Genomic DNA, 20789 nt, shown 5'->3' on the forward strand with positions numbered 1-20789 from the left:
AAGATCAGCAATAGTCAGCCATCATTCTTACATTGCATCGACCCTGATAATGTTACTCTTTTTGGTGAAAGTCTTGATGAAAGCGTTCGCATATTTCTTCATTGAATGCTCCAACATTTTGAGGGAAATAATCCAAATGAGATTTAAGAAAATGTAATTTCATACTCATCAAAAAACCTAAACTTTTAAAATTCTTAAATATACTAGATACAATAGTTCTAAACTTTTGATCTCGATTGTTCCCTAAAAATTTCTGTACAACATCTTTGAAACTCAACCATGCATTCTTTTCAATAGATGTCATGGTTTTGATAAAGTGATTATCTTTGATAAGTTTTCTTTTATCAGGCCCAACAAAAATACCTTCCTTAACTTTGGCTTCACTTAAATGCGAAAATGTAGATATGATATAATTGAAACATTCTCCTTCGGTGTTTAGGGCTTTCACAAATTGCTTCATTAACTCTAGTCTTATATGGACTGGTGGCAATAATACTTTCTTTCTGCCAATAAGACTTTCATAAACAACATTATACTGAACAACTGTCCACTCTAATCTGTCTGGCCATTTCTCCGTTATCCAATGTTCATCCCTGCACGACTATCCAAAAGGCAAAGAAAACAAGGGGATTTAATGTTCCCTGATTGTAAACCTATTACAAGATTTATCAGTTTGAAGTCACCACAAATAAGCCAATCATGGACATTGTCGTTTATTTTTATCAGGAGTAATTGGAAAGTATCATAAGATTCTTTCAGTGCAGTTGAGTGACCCACTAGGATTGCAGCGTAATTATTTCCATTATGTAATAGTACTGCTTTCAGACTTTTTGCAGACGAATCTATGAGAAGACGCCAATCCTCTGGCGTATATAAATTTATTTTATATGAATTAATAATTCATTCGCTATCATTACAATATACAATCCCACTAATCATTGAAAAGTACTTGATAAACTTTTCTTCTATATTTCTGTAAACAGTTACTTTAGTGCCTGGTAACAATAGTTTCCTCTCTTCGAGTCTTGAAGCGCAAAGCTCAGCTTTATCTTTTGGAAGATCAAAGTCACGTATAAAATCATCTAATCCGTCTTGGTCGAAAAATTTAGGACATTCATCATCTGAAGCTTCCCAAGAAGAATCTTCATTTGTATTAGGATTGTCAGTATCCATTGATTCGTGAGTTGATCGGTCATTCTTGTTTTCAGTAACAATCAGTACCAAGATCGCTTGGGCTCACGCCAAACAGGTGGTTGAATAACATTCTGCATCTTGGTACTTCCAATCTTCCCAATGTGACAAATTTAATCTACAAGCATGACAAATTTAGATTGATACCCACGGTTTATCCAAATTTTTCATTGAAGTCCCATAACAGTTGAAGTATGTCGTTTTTATCGAATCATTAATTGATCGACGGTATTTCTCAGTTTCATACTTCCCACAAACGTGACAAAACTTATTAACTTTCTTAGCGCAAGGAGTTCTGGAAGTCATTTTTTTTGTTATAATGAACAGTAACGTGGAAATTCTAAAACTCACTATATACAAAAATTACGATCGACACTCAAACGTGATCTCTAACACGGAAAGATTTGTAGCAAAAAACGAATTTCATCACCTATGCATAACACGTCATAAAATCGTTGCCAGCTCAGTGAGCCATCTTGGGGTCGAAGACTTTCTGCGCAGTGGAACGGCGCGCACATACAGCGAATGTGAGCATTAGAATGCACACAGAATGCGCAGTAGCATTCCGCGCAGTCCGTCTTCTTTTGTTTTATCAATGTGCGAAGTTTGATTACAAACGACTGCACGCTTTTTAGTTTGTATTTTGTGCGGGATCCTTCGTACTTTTTTAAATTGTGGCCACTATATTGGATCTTCTAGGGGTTACAACAAAAAACTGACGCCGGAAATAGAAAGGGCACCCTCGAAAACCCCTGAGATAATATTTTAAAGAAAAAATATCGTACCGTCAGCAATAGAGAATGCGTTGTATAAATCGGAACACCTCAGCTTTAATGAGTTAAAACGCTAAAATAAAAAATTTCAAATTACAATATTTTGGTGAAAAATAAAGATATTCTAATAAATCCAAGTAGGTTTGAAAGAGGACGACTAGTACTTTCAAATTACATATTAGCTTCTGTGGTAGACGTTTCACTTGTTCAGTTACATAACCTCAAAAACAGCTAAAAAACGCGTTTTTTTGCACTTTTAGGTTAGGATATCTTGAAAAATTGATGTACAGAAGCAATTTTGAGCTCGGATTCGGATTCAACGCATCAAAATCCTTCGAAAACGTTAGGTCTGGTCTCTGGCTTAAAAATTTGTCGGCCTGTGTAATAAAAAAGAACTTAGGTTAAAAGTTTAAAAAATACATAGCGTTGTTTTTATTTTATATCGAATTAATTCCCAGTCTAAGGATTCTGTTATGGAAGCAACTGCATATTTTTCTGCGTTATATGCGTTGTAGATTATTCCTGGAATGCTAATCAGCTTGATCCCTACAACGCTGAAGAAGATTTGAAATTAATGTTTTAATTATATTCTTTACTTAAACTAAACAATGATTTTCTGAATTTTCATAAACTTTCACTCAGAATTTTTCAATTTGAAGGAGACAATTAGTCTTACACAAAATAAAGATGACAAATGACTATTTTTAAAACTACATTGAAATGAATGAAAATATTTAATAAATGTAAATCTAACTTTTTCTTGAAGAAAACTTTTTCTTTTGAAGAAAATTTTGTATGTGGAGTTGGTTGAAAGGGAAAGGTGGTAAAACTGTTTTACCGAAAAATAGTGTTTTGTTTGACTGAAAATTTTTTATTTGTTAAAAGTTCATCTTTCTAGTGGAAAAATGAATAAATTTTGTTAAAAATTCATCCTTTTGGTTGAAAATTTTACTCTTTTATTTAAAATTCTTTGATGAAGTTTGAACCCAAAAAGGTGAATTTTCAACAAAAACAAAATAGTTGAGTTTTCAATCAAAAGGGATGAATTTTTATATTGTCTAAAAAACTGTTCCCTTTTAGTTTAAAACTCAAGCAGTTGGCTGAAAATTCGTCTTTTTGGTAGAACATTGATCTTATTGGTAACAAATTAATCTCTTAAACATAGATGTCAAAAACCAAGTAATATTTTGTGCTTTTATAACTCAAAAATACTTTTCGACAAATCTAATCTAAAAACAGCATAATTCCGTTCCTAATAGATTCTGCAAATTGAAGTGCAAAACCTGCCTGATTTGAAATGGATTCAATTTCCCTCTAAATAATGTTAATAACACTGTTTTCTGGTTAAAATTTTTTTTTAACTAGAAATTTAACTACGCCATTTTTAGTATAAAATTAATATTTTTAATTTAAGTTTGATCTTTTTTAGTTTAGTACCGATTGAGGATTCATGTATATAGGGCATTCAAAAAGCAACATTTTTCTTTTCTTGACTTTTTTCGTATTGTGCGTTATTTGGCTCAAAATGTTCATTTGCGTGTATTTTGTGTGATTTTTTAAATGCTATAACTCTGATAATTTTTGGTTTTATGAAAAAACGTCATTAGGATAAAATAGTTGTTCGTATTCTAGAATACTATGAATATACGTAAAGAAAATTTTTATTTCTTAAGAAAAGTGGTCTTACAAAATTTTTAAATGCGCTCACTTTTTAACAGTTTAATCAAAAATGCCTGAACTTTCCATTAAGAAAAAATTTTCGATCAATAAAAAACATGGATACATATTGTTAAATTTCCAACTAAGAAATATCATTTTTCAGCCAAACAATGAATAATAACATTCGGATCTTAACAAAGTACCTGCCATTCCAACAAATTAAGATTATCTCTAAAAAAATGTAATAGTTGTTATGTCAATCCAAAAAGACTTTTATTTGGATTAAACAAATGTTGAATTCATTCAAATACTGATTTGAACTAATTTAAAAATTTTTTTAAATATTAAAAATTACAAAAATTGAACTGAAATCTTCCGAAATTTTTTCAGCAATTTTATAAATATTAAAACAATTCTGGAAAATTCTATTGCGAAATCTTCAAAAATATATATTTTGTTTTATATTTTTGTACATATTATAAAGCTTGTATTACTTATGAATTTTTTGAAAATTTATTTCATAATTACTTGCAGTTTCCCTGCAATTTTGAATTATTCAGAAGTCTTTGTAAATTTTCTTTAAAAATTAATTCTCAAAAATTAAAAATATTTTTAAATTTCCTAAGCAATCCTATGACTTTTCTATTACCTTGAAACCTTTCAAATTCTTAAAAAGCTTCTAATTTTAGTGCTCTTCATCTTTCAAAATCCATATTTCATGTAAAAATGTTTTAAAACTTTTCATATTTAAAACTTCTTTGTAATCTTTTCAAACTTCTAAGTATCTCTTCAAGTTACTTAATTTTTTTTTAAATTTTGTAATCCTGCAAAATTAATAAATTTGAGTTCAGAATCTTTTAAATTCTATTTCGAAACTTCAGGAAACTTGCAAGGCTTTAACGTCTGCGCAGTAATGTTAGGACACTCACATGTACACATTGGATTCACAATGCACTTGTATCTGCGCAGTATAAATATACCAAATACCAATATACCAAATACCAATATACCAAATACCAATATACCAAATACCAATATACCAAATACCAATATACCAAATACCAATATACCAAATACCAATATACCAAATACCAATATACCAAATAAGTGTTCTTCTTTTATCTCTTTTTTCCTATATGTCATTTGACACTAAACAGTTTTCAAATATTATCAGTGTGATCCTAGGAACCCTTTATATTGGAACCAGGATTAAAAGGCTTCTTAGCGGTTCGAGTCACGTCTGAACTCTTTAATTTCTTAAGGGCCCGGGCTCGGACCTTTTAAACTCTTAAGGGTCCAGTTCCAAATACGGATTCTTTAATTTCTTAAGGGCATGGATCTAAACCTGTGGACAATTTAAATTCTTAAGGGTCGGGGCCGTATCAATTCTGACGTGTTCGGGTCCGGACCGGACCCTTTGCTGGACCAATTTGGTCACTAACCAGTTTAAAAATTAAGGGTTTCGGTCCCATTTTGGGTGCTTAATTTCTATTAGTATAATCTTTACCCTGTAGCTTGATTTTTGTCTCATATCAGTGCAGTTTAATATTCCTTGAAAACATAGGAATGAGAAGGATTTCTTTCGAAAATAGGGTATTAATGGATGAACAAATTCATTTAAGAAAATGTAAATACAATATTAAATTCAATATGAAACATTTTCAACAATGCGCATAAAATTTTTCAACTTATAGAAGTTAAATTTCTAACCGAAATTGGAATAGTGAAATTTTTTGATAAAAGAATTAATTTGTATTAAAAAAAGAGGTTTTCAACGCAAAAGTTACATTTTCAAGCAAAGAGGTAAATCTTTAAAAGCAAATATAAATTGTTAACAAACTGGTTTAACTTTCGATCTTTTAGTTGAATGTTCAGCCAAGTAAAATGAATTTTGAACCAAATAGTTAAATTTTATACCCAAAGGATTGCTTTTCCAGAATAGGTTGATTTTCTGCCAAATTGTTAAATCCTCAATCAAAACAAGAATAATCTAGAACCAATTATTAGCATTTTTAACTAAAAAGAATGAATTTTCAAACGAGACGATTAATTTTCAACCGAAACGAACAAACATTTTCAACAAAATAGTTACATTTTCAACCAAAGAGATAATATTTCAACTAAAAAACATAAATCTTAAAAAAAATGAATACTGAATAAAAGAGTTTAATGTAATAGTATCTTTTTTCAGAGCTAGACACAAAATACCTCGACTACATTTCTGAAATACATGTATTTCAGTACCAAGTAGTTGAAATGCATCACTGAAAAAATACTACGCAGCTGATGTATTTTAAAGACAGCTACAAAATACATGTCAATACTTTGAAATATTTTCAAAATACATGTAAGAATTGTATTTTGTAGTTGAGGTATTTTGTGTGTTTTCTTGAAAATAGTTTCTAATAACAACATTCGTGCAATGTTCAGAAATGTGCAGTAGATAGCATGGTGCACAAAACTAGGCAGTAGATACATATGATATGTAGAGATACGCACTAGGTATTTATGGAACATAGAGATGCGCAGTAGGTATTTATGGAAAGTAGAGTTACGCCCATTCGGTTCCTTTTTAAAAAACTCAATAAATCAGTAAAATCAACTTTTAAATTGTTGAAATTCGAAATTCTACGTTAAAATTTGATTTAGAAACTCACGGAGCAATCGCAATACTTTTTCTTGAAGCGTTAAAAACTTAAATAAATAAAATACCTGTCGTTTACATGGGCCGAAGGTGCCTACAAGTGCATCATCTTTGCGCAGTACTCAAGTACTCAGAGAGGTGTAATATAGAATTATTGTGCACAAGCCTGCGCACTAGATGCCAATTATATTTAGGGATCAGCAGTATGTATTTATGGGACATATAACTGCATAGTAGTTATTTAATAAACATGTAGCTGCTCAGTATGCTTTTGTGGTAACTAAGGCTGCGCAGTATATACCTAAGTTTCTCAGGGATGCGTGGTAGGTATTTATGGGACATAGAAATGCACAGTAATTATTTATTGGACATCGAGCTGTGCAATATAACTTTGTAGTAAATTAGGCTGCGCAATGGAGCCATACGGTAAGTAAGGTGCGCAATAGATACATACGATATACAGGGGGAAACAGTTTACAGTATTAAACGAAGAAAAGTCAGGAATATAGAAAAAAATCTGGCAAGTTACGGAATTTCTATAATTTTAAACAACTGCGTCAGTATCAAAAATCACCCATCACGTCATGGTTGAGCCATAACCTCAAAAAATGACGAAAAATCATGCACTGAGGCAAATAAATTTCAAAATAATGCCAGTGATGCAAATTTTCACTTCAAAAACATGTCGACAACTGTGAAGGATCAACCCTTGTCTGATATCAACTTATTTAACATAACTTTACCCAACAGAATCTGACCTCACCTAACCTGAATTAACAGAAATTTATTGAACTACACGTAAAGCATATTTTCCCAGTAGAAAATGTGTGCTACATCGAATGGGTCAACTCTAGCCTAACCTATAAATAAATTTAACCTAGCCTAACCTAACCTAACCTCACGAAACACAATGAAACTGATTGTGTTGCCCGTTGTGTTTGCGGTACAGTTTCATTCAGCTTTGGCTTAACCTATCCTAACCTAAGAAAACCTGACCTAACCTAACCGATTATGCTAGCAAACCTGTTCTTGCGTACTTTCATATTTTGAGATTAATAGCAGTAAATGTCTTTAGTTTCGTAACTGCTTGTTGCTAGCATTAGTCGCCTGTGTCTGTCACCGGCACACCTCTACGTGGTGACGGTGGGCAACGAATCCACATTGGCTGAGTTCCAGGAACACTTAAGTCAAGTTGTGTTGCGTTAAGCAAAATTTCGTTAAGTTCTGTTAAGTTAGATTCATTTGTAGGTTAAGATGGAGTTAACCTATTAAATATAGCACACATTTAAGACTGAAAACCATACGCTTACATAGCTACACGTGTGGTTGAATTTCATTCGGCTAGGTTATGTTAGGTCAGGTTTTGTTAGGTTACGATAGGTTAAACTACTATGTAGGTTAAGCCGAAGCTGAATGAAGCGGTACCGCAAACACAACGGGACAACACAATGAGTTTAACTGTGTTACGTGAAGTTAGGTTAGGTCAGGTTTTTTTAGGTTAGGATAGGTTTGACCTCTTTGCAGGTTAAGCCCAAGCTGATTCAAACGGTACCGCAAACACAACGGGACAACACAATCAGTTTAATTGTGTTTTGTGAGGTTAGGTTAGGTTAGATTTATTTCTAGGTTAAGCACGAGTTGACCCATTCGATGTAGCACACATTTGCTACTGGGAAAATATGCTTCCAGAGCTCTACGTGTAGTTCAATAAATTTCTGTTAATTCCGGATAGGTGAGGTCAGGTTCTGTTCGTGATATCAGGCAAGGGTTGATCTTTCACACTTGTCGACATGTTTTTGAAGTGAAAATTTGCATCACTGTCTTTATTTTGAAATTTATTTGCCTCAGTTAATGATTTTTCGTCATTTTTTGAGGTTATGGCTCAACCATGACGTGATGGGTGATTTTTGATACAGAATTTGAATTGAGCGTCCCAAAATCCATAGGAATAAGTGTGTATTGTTACCAGATCCGCACACTTTTTTTGTGTGGCTGTGTAATGGTCAGTGGAAAAGAAAATTAATCAAGAAAAGAATAGGGAATTTTCAAAATAAAGTTTTATGGTAACTTTGATATAATATAATATTCAAATATTTTCTAGAAAACTCAACTATTTCAAGGAAAATTAACTTGTTTCTTAATATTTATATTTTGTTCAACAGTCAGCTAAAATCAATTTTCTTCTCAATAGTTTGAATTAAAAAAAAGTTGTATTTTTAATAAAAAAAAGTCATCCTTTTTGGTTCAAAATGCAACTGTTTGGTTGTAAAATGAATTATTTCATAAAAAATATAATCGCTTAAATTCATATGTTGATGCTGAAAAGTCAAGCGAAAATGCAACTCCTTAGTAAAAAATTAATCTTCTTTACTTGAAGATTCTATTATTTTGTTTGAACTTTTTATTTGCATCTTTTCGTTAAGAAATCATTTTTGTTTTGAAGATTCAAGTTTTTAGTTAAATCTTCATCACTTTGGTTGAAAGTTTAACTATTTTGTTGAAAATTGATTTTTTTAAATTGAAAATTGAGCTGCTTGGGTAGAAGTGAACTACTTTCTTCTAAATTTTGTTGGAACCAATTTTTATCTCTGCTTAAAAAAATTTAAATATTTATTTAAACATTTTTTTGTAGAACATTCATATTTCCTGGTTTAAAATTGAATTTAAATATTAATTATTACACGTTTTTAAGTGGATATTTATCTTCGTCGGTTGAAAATCCAATTATTTTATTTTTCCACGTAGTATTTCATCTAACTAAAATAAAATTTTTTTGAAATACTGCCCTGCTCTTCTTTTATCGAGCTGAAAGATTGATTTTCTAAAAATGTTCAATTTTCAGACAATGAATATCTTGGTTTAGTTGAATTTTAGAATAAAAAATATTAATTTTAGGCTAAATAGTTAAATATTCAAGCAAAAAAATGAATTTTTCCACAAGAAGATTAATGTTCTACCAAAAACCACAAATTTTCAATAACAACAAAAATTGCTTTTCCAGACAATTTTTGAATTTTGAAGCGAAAAGAACAAATTATTTACAAAACAGTTGAATTTTAAACGCTATAATATGGTTTTTGACAAAAAAATGAAGTTCCTACCCAAAAGTAAAATTTTCATCAAAATAGTTTTGATGTTTAAGCACATATGCAGTCAATTCGAAAAGACGAATTTTTAACAAAATCCACGAATCTCCAACTAAAAAACATCAAGTTTCAATGAAAAACAACAAATTTGAACCGAAAATGAAATTGTTGCAATGCTAGTTAAAAAAATAAATTACCAACCGGAAAAAAACAAATAATTGATTTTTCTTATCTGTTTTTATTCATTTAGTTCAAATTTAAGCGAAAAAGTGAGGAAAAGGGTAGAAGTATTTTTTTCGAAAATAAAGAAAAAAGAAGAATTTTTTAAAATTTACAATTAGGGAACGCGCTAAATGTTATCTATAGGTTCGTAGCGTTACTTATAGTGACCGTTTTGGTAGCCGAAGAAATATTGTATTCTCAAAATATAAAAACAAGACGACACGAATTTTTTTGGCATCTGCAAAAAGTTAAACGAAACACATTTTTCAATTGAAAGATTAAAAGACAATTTCGATTGGTTTAAAAATTATGGCGAATTTTTTATATACGTACAGTTGTTACTGGTGAACAATACTAACGAATTATAAAGTGGAAAAATAGATTTTTGCTTAATTTACAATTTTGTGAAAAGGTCTGAGAAATATGTTTTCTAAGAATGATTCAGGTTTCATAATACTGATTTAGATTGCAATATTCAAACAGGTTTTAACCTTCCATTTATTTAAATATATTTTTGACAATTTTTGATCTTAATGTATATCTAATATTATAGTGTTAATGTTTAATATTAATGATTATTCTACAGTTGCTTCTAACAATAGGTATTTTTTAATTGCGATGAAAACTTACACCATTACTCATTTTAAATTATCTAGGCAAATTTTCATACGAATACAATATATTCTTCGTTATGAAGAATGATTTTTGTAACAATTTTTGTTTTTGTGGGGAAGGCGCCTCATCGTATTTGATCATAAACCAAACGAAAAATGCACTTTGAAAAAAATCCCCTATTTTGATTATGATTAAATTATTTAACTACTATGAGCTTTTAATCTCTGATTTGAATTCCTTCTCGAATTTTATTATAAGAAAAAAAGAACGAGAAAAAGGGAATGCTTTTTAGCCCCATTTTGCGGTAATTTATCCACGGCTCCCAAGTGCTTTAATTGTTAGTTCCGTCACTTGAACACGCAGAGGTGTACCCAATACATAAACGGTAGAATTTGCAATGTCCTCTGCTTCTAATCCAATCATTTTTGATATTTCTTCTTCTATACTAGGACTATTTATTGCTGCTTTTATAATATCCGTGTGCACGTATCCTGGACTGATGCTCTAAAACCAAAAACAAAAAATATATATATACATATGTCAAAGTTTAATTATTATTTACCGCCGTATAGCTATGAGAACACGAAATCTCTTACCGACATTTCTGTTTTACCGAGGGATGGTACGATAATAACTACAGGGCGGATAAGAGTAGCTGTGAAGTTAGCTGTTGAGCGCTGCTCATTATGATTGGAAATTGAAAAAAATGTGTAAAAAAAATTTCAAAATTCACAACAATCAAACTAATATTTTAAACTTAGTTAATTCATTAGAAAGAAGTTGAATTTAAAAACTATATTGAATATTTCAAAGTAAAGACTTCTAAAATTATAATTATCGAATTTTTTATTAAATATAAAAATTACGATTTAGCGTCAAAATTCATTAGACAAACTTTTCAAAAAGCAAAAAATAAATTAACCTTTATTTTTACAGTTAAAAGTGGAAAAAATCTCAATTATAAACCTTCAAAATTGAATTATCTTAAAAAAACGTCCACGCAAACAAAGTTTTAAATGGAAAATATTCTGAAAAATTAAAAAGTGTATACTCCAGGAACTTAAAACTTTAAAAAAATCCGAAATTCATCTAAAACTACAAAAAAATACTCGCGAATAATAATTGTTATTTCAAAACTTTTTTAATTTGAAGCCTTCAGTAGTTCTGTTACTTTAAATAAATTTAATTGTTTAGAAATGAGCAATTTTGAAATGAGCAAAATTTCAAAATTTCCCTTGCACATTTCAACATGCAACCAATTTAATTTTAGCCAGTTTAAAGTTCAATAATTTTAGGTTCAAAAATTCTAAATATTTTGATTTCAATTTTAAATTGGTGCTGCAGGCCTTTAAGTTCAAAGGAATTTTAAATAAACAATTTTCAATTAAATTCTTTTAGAATAAATTCAAACTAATGAAAATGTTGTATCTCACAGACTGCTGTGAGCTAGAATGAAAGTAGGAATCGGAAGATTATTTATCATAGCATGCTACGCGCTAGTTGACAGTGATTCGAGAGAAGTAAAAGACGTCTTCCGGGACACTTTAAACGACACAATGAAAATTTGCGATCATGGTGAAATAATAATTCTGCTAGGAGTTGTGCATGTATGGGTAGGCACCCAAAATCAGGATACGGAAAATATTTGGTTCAGGCATAAAATGATCCACATGTACACCTGGTCCAAAGGAAATAGTCGCAGTATAATTGACTTTGTTCTTGCATTCAAAGACACAAGGGTCATGAGGGGTTCTGAAGACAATACTAATCATTACCTTCTGATATCTGAAATTAACTTAGGTCGTGGATCGAGAAAAAAGAGAACAAAGAAAAAAAACAATGGCGAATAAAAATTGAGAACCTACAGAAACCGGATGTACGAATAGATTTTCAAAATAAAATAATCGAAAGCATATATGGGGCAACATAGTAGAAGCTTATAAAAACAAAGATAGAGAGAGTGCATGGAGAATATTCCGGGATACCATTGTTCGGTGTGCGATCGAAGCATGTTGTACTGCGGTTGTAGGAAGAATATCTGATGATGCATGGTGGAATGATGAAATTCAGGTCACCCAAAATGCAAAGAAAGAAGCGCACAGGAAAACTTTGAACTTCGCAGGTCTTAGCCATGGGGAAAGAAATAGACATATCAATGATTACAAACGCAAAAAAAACTAAAACGATTAATTAAAGAAAGTAATGATAAAATTAGAGCGGAAGAAGAGATGAAAATACAAAACGACTTTTAAGGGAGCAAGAAATTTCTTTATTAAAAAAATGAAGGGAAATAAAAGTAAAGAATTTGTCAACGTAAGAAATAGTAACGGGGAAAAGCTATATGATGCAGATGGGATACTAGAGGCTTTCAGAGACTATTTTAGGGGACAATTCGGAGATGAATCTATAGGACACCACAACTGCGATGTTGAACACGATGCGTTAGGCAACTCAATTGAGAAAGTCTGTTTCACTGAGGTTAGGGATATAATTAGGGACTTGAAAAACGGTAAGGCTGCCGGTGTAGACTGTATTAACGCTAAACTGCTCAAACACGGTGGCGAGTACAAACCACATAGACTGTACGAATTGATAAATTTATGTTTTGAGATGGGAGACATTCCAGACGATTATAAAAAAGCGATTATCGTACCAATAGACAAAAGAAAGGGAGATAAAAGCGACTGCAATAATTACAAAGGGATTAGCTTATTAAGTACCGTTAGCAAAATATACTTGAAAATACTCATTCGTAGGGTGATGAAAATAACAGAAAAAAAGATTTGGGAAGTTCAAAGTGGGTTGATTTCAGGCAGGTCATGCACGGACTAAATATTTAGCTTAAGGCAAATCACACGAGAAAGTTTGAGGGTAGAAAGAAAAGTTTTCTGTACATTTGTTCACCTCATAAAAGTTTTTGACAAAGTAGATAGAAGTAAACTTTGGGAAGTCTTGAAAGAGTACGGAGTCAATGGATGGCTCCTACAAGCTATAAAAACAATATATACGGGTAGCAAAGGAAGTATAAGGGGAAATGGGAATTTAAGTGACTGTTTCGTTATTATTTAAGGAGCTAGACAAGGATGCCTTATGTCTTCATGGTTATTTATATTATTTATGGACAAGTGTTTGAGAATGGCTCTTTTTGACGAAGAGGGTGTGTATCTCGAAACAGTAAGGGTACGTGGGTTAGCGTTTGCAGATAATAAGGTTGTCATGGCAGAGTCTGTCGAAGACTTACAAAGAATGTTGAATAAACTGAATGCAAGCATGAAGAACATGGGCCTCAAAATTAACGCAAATAAAACAAAAACTATGGTGTTCGAAGGAAAGACTGAGAAAACACAATGTAATAGTGTATTAAATGATGAGAGAATTGAACAAGTTGATAAATTCGTGTACCTTAGTAGTTCATTTACTAGGGACGGGAAGATAGAGGAGGAGTTAAATAGACGCATAAACGGAGGTAAGAAGATTATTGGTAGAATAGGGCCCCTTATCATAAGTAAACATATATCAAATAAAGCTAAAATGGAAATGCATAACTTTATATTCGTACCGACGGTGGTTCGGGCATGTTGAGAGAATGTCAAATGAACGGCTAGCGAAACAAGCGTATCAAAGTAAAGTAAATGGCAGCGTGCCCAGAGGTAGACCGCGGAAAGAATGGTTATAATGTGTAAATGAGACCCTAGTAAGAAGAGATATAAGAAGCCACAGAAACACGTGAGCCTGCATGAAAAAATGCACCTCACATGACGAATTTGTGTGGATCTTCACTTCGGGTGATTGCTAGAGAGATTGATCAACAACTTGGGTCGGAGCAGTTTGCGGATCGAACCTGTTATTTACATGAATATGACGAGAATTCTACATCAATCTGAAAATTACATCCCATCTTCACATTACTCCCTTCCCCACTGAGTGTGTCACGCCTACCCCGAAAAGGAAATGGCTTAATGGTGTAATAATAATAATAATAACAATAACTTTTAAATACTTTTTACATATTTTTTTAAATAAAACTAGGTAATCAATATTTTTATTTTTTTACGTGAAAATGTTTCCAAAAAGTTTGACATTTAAGACTCAGTTTAAAAAAGAAAAACATTTTTTTCATTGAACAATTTAATGGTGTCTTCAATTTTTAATGGTTTTAATTTTATAATTCTGAATTTTCATCGTCAATGCTGAATTTTTAATTTTTCCCTCCCAATTAAATTAATTAATTTCTAAACGATTTAAATTTACCTAAAGCACAAATGTAAGTATTTTAAAGCTTGCGATTCAAATTGCAATGGTTGAATTTTTACAAGTATAATTTAAAAATTTAAAATTTTCAATTTCTAACCGATTCAATTTACTTAAAGTAATAGAAATTTTTAAGGGGCTTCGTAAAAAAAAGTTGAAGTGTGACAACACTTCGCGAATAATTTTTTTTTATATTTCAGATGAAATTCTGCTTTTTTCAGTTTCTGGAGCATGCACATTTTTATATTATATTATAATTTTTTTTAGTTTAATAAATATTTAGATTTATATGACTGAAAAAGTTTTTACATTGAAATGTTAAATTTTGTTTTCAATTGCAACTTCTTTATAGTGAATTTGTCTAAATTTAAAAATTGTAGTTTGAAGATTTGTAGTTTTGAAAGCTACTGTTTAAAATTTCTGAATTTAAAAAATATCCAATTTTAAACGGTTTTATTCAGAAATTATACAAGCTTGACAGCTAACTTCACAGAGATATCCCTTACCGACCGTCGGTAATACCCGCTGTCGATAATTCAGCGTGGTACAGAACCTTGTTTCATCAGTGAGTAAACTAGTATTCTCATAGCTATACTACTGTCTACACATTTATTCTTTTCATTGCAAATTTGACCCCCTCTCCTGTTTTTGTCTAATTCCTACGTTCCAGGACCCCCTGAATCTTAAAAACAGGTTTCACGCATATGTCTGTCCGTCTGTCTGTCTATAGATTTTTCTTTTGTTAGTATAATAACTTTCGAAAAAATTAACAGTTTGTACTGGACTTTTTTGTTCTCTTTTAGTGTTTTAAATTGAAGTTCAAGTTCGTTAGCTAGCCCTTTCGGATAAAAATTCAAAAATTGGGAGCATTTTCGAAATTCTTCAGGCAACGCTTTTACAAGATTTTATAATTTTCTGTAGGTTTGTTAGTAGTATTTAAAAAGAGAAACAATTTATCCTTACGATTTTTTTCATAAAAGCAAAAATTACCCAAAATATATCATTTTAAAAAATCCAAAAAACAAACGAAAATGAATATTTTAAGCCAAACAACGCACGATATGAAGAAACTCGAACAAAATCCCATTTTTCGGTGAAACTATGCAAGATACAAAAAAAGATGAATCGGCAAAAAATGTGCATCAAAAACAGGTCTACAAATTTCCAATTATGTACTTTTTAATAGGGCACGTAATTTTTGTTTTATTCGTAAACAACAACATGAAACATAGGAAAATTAAATATTTATACAAAGGAAACAAGCTACGAAAAAATTAAAGGAAAAAATGTGTTCACCCAAAAAAGAGCTATAATTTTTAATCATTCTTTTTTTGATAGAATGCGTAGTTATTTTTCAAATCATAAAAAATAACATTAAGAATAAAAAAATCAAATCCTTTGAAAAAATAATGCAAGTTACGAAAACCGATGAGTTAATAAAAATAGTGCATTAAAAGAATATCTACAAATTTTAAATGAGCTTTTGTTATAAGAATACATTCAAAATATTAAAAATAGCTTTTTGAAAAACGACACAAGCTGCATTATAATTTTAACTAATAAAATTTTTCGCCTAAATTATTATACGTACAAATTTTTATGGAATTACTTCATGATAGAATGCGTATTTTTGGATTAAATTAAGACTATTTTTCCAATATTTGAAAATTCTGTATAAGGATATTAGTAATTAGCAAAAATGACGAACTATTTATCCCAATGTCATATTTCGATCAAAGTCAAAGCGCGAAAGTTACAGCATTTACAAATTTCAAAATAAAAAACGAAAATGATAGTTTTTAACCAAAAAACGCATGATATAAAACAAAAGTCACGCGGAAAAAATGTTGCTTTTTAAACAGCAGGTTTGTAAGATTGCCTTCTTTTAAATTTTTGAAATATCTCGCGTCTTTTGGCGTAATATTGGAATTTTAGATTTTTTCATATTAATTTCGATAAATAAATTGAAAACATGTTTTGCATAATTTATTGGCTCTAAATTTGAATTATCAAGTTTCTAAATAGTACTTTTAAGGTATAAAACGAAAATGACGAAACTCATTGAAAATTGGTTGAAAGAAAATTTCTGAATTTGAATGTAAATGAAAAAAAATGCTCATCCAAAAACGACCTAAAACGCCTAAATTATTTCTACAAATTAAATTTTGCTACAAATTAAATTTATGGTGAAACGACACAAGTTGCAATGAAATGTTTAATAACAATGGTTTCCACATAGGGTTCACACTTTTTCAATTATAAAAACAAGACAATGAGAATATGCATGTTTCAATCGAAATTCAATGTAATCTGTACTTTATTTTGTAGCATCGGAATATGCAACCCAGTATAAGGTACATAAATAAATGTAACAAATGTTTCATATAAGAGTGTTAAACATAATGTAGAAAATTTCAAATATTGGACAAAATCGAAAGCGAAGCACAAGGTACGAATGAGTTTTAACAAAAGAGAATTCACAATCACCAAATCACAGTTGTCGAAAGTGTTGATCTTTAATATTAAAAGGCCTGCACACAAATGTGGAGTAAATACAAAGACCGAGCGCACAGTGCGAGAATTATTAGACGCGCGCCCCAGACGTGTTCAAACTTGCGCGCGCAGAGAGCCGCGCGCGATTGCAGTTCGCGGGGAAGTAGAAAGGGCTATTTCCACTGAAATAGCCCTTTAAAAGCAATATCATATTTGATAAAAGTTCGATTATAAGCAAAAAGGGCTGAAGTTATAACTTTAAAAAATACATACCGTTGTTCTTATCTTAGTTCCAATTAATTCCATTTCTAAGGTTTCTGTTATTGAAGTAACTGCATACTTTGTTGCACTATACACGTTTAGGTATATTCCCGGATTATTAAGCACTTTGTGTCCTACAACGCTGAAAAATATTTAAAAATTATATTTGAATTATATTATTTACACAAACTAAAGGATAATTTATCGAATTTTTACAAACTTTTACCCGCATCAACAATCGTGGGCTACGCGTGCTTATAGTTTTACAATAAAGAAGGGAAAATAATTTGATAGACACAATAAAAATTACAAATAACTATTTATATTTCAGATTTTATAGACATGATTTTTCTAAGATTCTTGAACAAATTCAAAAAGGTGTTGGATGATTTAAAATGTTAAATTGAAATTTTAAGGTTAAGTTAATTATCGACAAAATTGTTGAAATTTTGAAACTTTTCTGAAAATTCTTTAAAAATTAATTCTCTATAATAAAAAAAACCTTTGAAATTTTCCTAGAAATCTCAAGAATTTTATGTTATCTTGAAATATTTCGAATTCTTAAAAAGCTTCTAATTTTCTTGTTTAAAGCCATTAAAAATCTATATTTGGTTTAAGACTTTTTTTTACAGTCTTCAAATTTAAAATTATTTTGGAATCTTTTCAAAAGTTCTAACTATCTCTTCAATTTACTTGAATCTTCTCTAAAATTTTGTGATCCTTCAAAATTAAAAAAAAAAATAACCTCAAATTTTTTTACATACTTCTTTAAAGGTTTAGGAAATCATTTTTAATGTTTTTAATTCTTTTTCGATTATCTATAAAAGTTTTATTTTTTAAATAAAAAATCATTAAAAAATTTCCAGGGAATCTTAAGAAAATTTGTTGTTCATTTGAAAGCTGTCAAATTTCTTAACAATCTGCATTTCAACTTAGATTTTTCGAAATCTTCTTAAGATTTAAATTTGTTTTTGAATCTTTGCAAAAGTTATAAATATCTTTAAAATACCATCGATCAGATCTCTTTTTTACCAAATTGTAAACGGAAATTAACCTATCGTTAAAATTAACTATTTAAAGAACAAAAAATACTTAACGTCATTTTTAAAAAAGATGAAAAATAAATTTAGAAAAATTTTTTATTAAATTTTTTTTCTGAAGAAAGAGCTACTCTCGTCGCTCTACTTGGAATCGAACCACATAACTTTCGATTGCCGAATACGTGCTTTCGCATTGAGATTTAAATGTGGTCTTTTATAAAAAAATTTTAGAATTAAAATTACTGATTTGAAAATTATAATTTACAAAAGTTCCAAAAATTAAATAGAATAATCTGAAAACAGCCACTAAAAATCTGAGGAACGCAGTGACGCAGAAATATTGAAATTTATACTTGAATTATAATCTTTATTTGAATTAAACAATAATTTGCAAAATTGAAAATTTTTTGTTTGTTCAAAAATTAAAACAAACCTGTTTATGTTTATCAAGTGACCTTCTTCGCCAGATTCCTTCAGCATTTTCACAGCTTGCTGACTGCAGTACAATAAGCCCATAACGTTTAAACCAAACAATTTTTCCCAGGTTTCTTTGTCTGAATCTGAAAAATTTTAAATTTACATTACACACAAAATATAATTTCATAATTTATAGAGTAAGTTTAAATTTTGTAATTTTAAAATACCAATAATTTTCCCGAAAGCAGTAACGCCAGCATTATTAACCAACACATTGACCATTCCTAAGTTCTTCTTTATCCAATCAAATGCTTTAATCACATCATCTTGTTTAGAAACATCACATTCGAATGCATGAAAAGTTCCTTTTTCTTTTAAGGCTTTCATTTCACTCTGAATCAGAAAAACAATTTAAACTAAAACAAATTATCAATATATAATAAAATAATTAATGACCCTGAAATATTTTAGATTGTAATTAAAATTTGACTGCTAATACTGTACAATCATATGGTATTGATTAGTAATTACCATTAGCCAATTTCTTGTTGTAAATTTCATTTTTGAAAAAAAGTTTAAACATAAAAAATACAGCAATGATATTTAGATTAAAAAAATCGAAATTAATAATGCATTATTTCTATTTCGAACAGTAAAGGTAAAATATGTGGATCAATTTTAGAATGACTATCCATTTTTCTCCGTGTGGTTTATTCCAGAATAATTACAGGACGGTAATCTTTTTGAACAAAAATAGACCCAAAATTTTTATTTTTATATTTTCTATGTTATTATTCGTATTAATTTATATATTTTCTCACCTCCATTTTAGCTTTTCTTCTGGCTAGTCCAACGACAATCATTCCTTCTCCAACCAAAGATTTTGCTATAGCTAATCCTATGCCAGCTGAAGCACCTGTTACTACAGCAATTTTTCCACCCCAGCGTTCCATTTTTGTATTTAATAATTTTATTACTAATCAAAAATACAAAATAAAAGACCGCGTAGTTTTATATGGTATACAAATTGCTTTTTGAAACTTTCTAAGGTGTTTGATTTGATGATACTTCGAACACCTAAAATCAACTGAAAGTGCCGAAATTGAAAGTAAATACCTGTGACCTGGAGAGGGCATATCCAGTTTGATAATAACAAAGTACAATAAGCAATAACAATGTTTCGAAAATTTTATTTATATCAACAGAATAAAGCAACAATTTACAAGTATAAATGATGTTTAGAATCGAAAGCTAAATTTTATATACTTCTCATCACAATTTAAGTTAAATTTTCATATTGAATAAAGAAATATAATTAATTAGTCACTAAACAATTAAAATATCAGTCATCACATACCCCCTAATCTCCTGTTTGGAAATCTGTTACTGTTTTTCTAAATGACAATGTAAAATGTTATTTGCAAGAATTCTTTAGGCCGGCTCAAGCATTTCAAATCTGACTGCTTTTCATGCTAATGGCAAAATTGGTTGCCGAAAAAAAAATATTGTATCTCCAAAATATAAACAAGACGACACGAATTTTGTTGGCATCCGAAAAAAGTAAAAAAAAAATATTTTTTACAATCGGGTAATATATTATGTTCTCTTTGTTACAGTCTCATCATTTATGATTGAGAAAGTAGTAGAATCGTCCAAAATTGCACAGCTCAGTTTTTCAACGGATCTCAAAAAAATTTTTTGCAATTTTTTTAAGAAATGGTGTATGCCTGTATCTATCGATAATGATATAAAAAAAGATTGAAAGAATTGAAGCTTTTTAAAATATCCTCAATTTTTCTTTATACTATTGTTTTTTAGTTTTAGTTTTTAAAAATTCCTACAAAACTTCCTTGGGCAATTTTACAACAAAACTCATAGTTTTTAATTTATTTTTCGAAATGGATATGTGAAAATCAAAAATCACGGTACTGCGCCAAAAAACACAGGAAATGGAAAGAGACTAAAAGAAGACTTGTAGGAGTTTTACGCTTTATCCATAAAAAATACTGTGTAAAAAGAATCCTATTTTTGGCATACAAGTGCGAGATAAGGAAGAAAGTTTCTAAGAAAGAATTGTGGATTTTTACTGTAAAGTGGCTTAAAAAGTGAATATACATTAAACAATTTTTTTTTAAAT

At 30.0% G+C, this 20789-nt stretch overlaps 1 protein-coding gene across 1 annotated transcript; it reads right to left on the minus strand.

Moving 5' to 3' along the window:
- Positions 1–10228: 10228 nt before the first annotated feature.
- Positions 10229–19746, minus strand: LOC117171137 (farnesol dehydrogenase-like). Its single transcript, XM_033358191.1, has 5 exons — positions 19474–19746; positions 18880–19045; positions 18669–18795; positions 17208–17337; positions 10229–10694 (listed from the first exon to the last, which is right to left on the minus strand). The coding sequence occupies exons 1-5, from the start codon at positions 19603–19605 to the stop codon at positions 10500–10502; spliced, it is 750 nt and encodes a 249-aa protein (XP_033214082.1). The 5' UTR covers positions 19606–19746; the 3' UTR covers positions 10229–10499.
- Positions 19747–20789: the final 1043 nt, after the last annotated feature.

Source organism: Belonocnema kinseyi, chromosome 1 (assembly GCF_010883055.1).
Source record: "Belonocnema kinseyi isolate 2016_QV_RU_SX_M_011 chromosome 1, B_treatae_v1, whole genome shotgun sequence".
NCBI lineage: Eukaryota > Metazoa > Arthropoda > Insecta > Hymenoptera > Cynipidae > Belonocnema > Belonocnema kinseyi.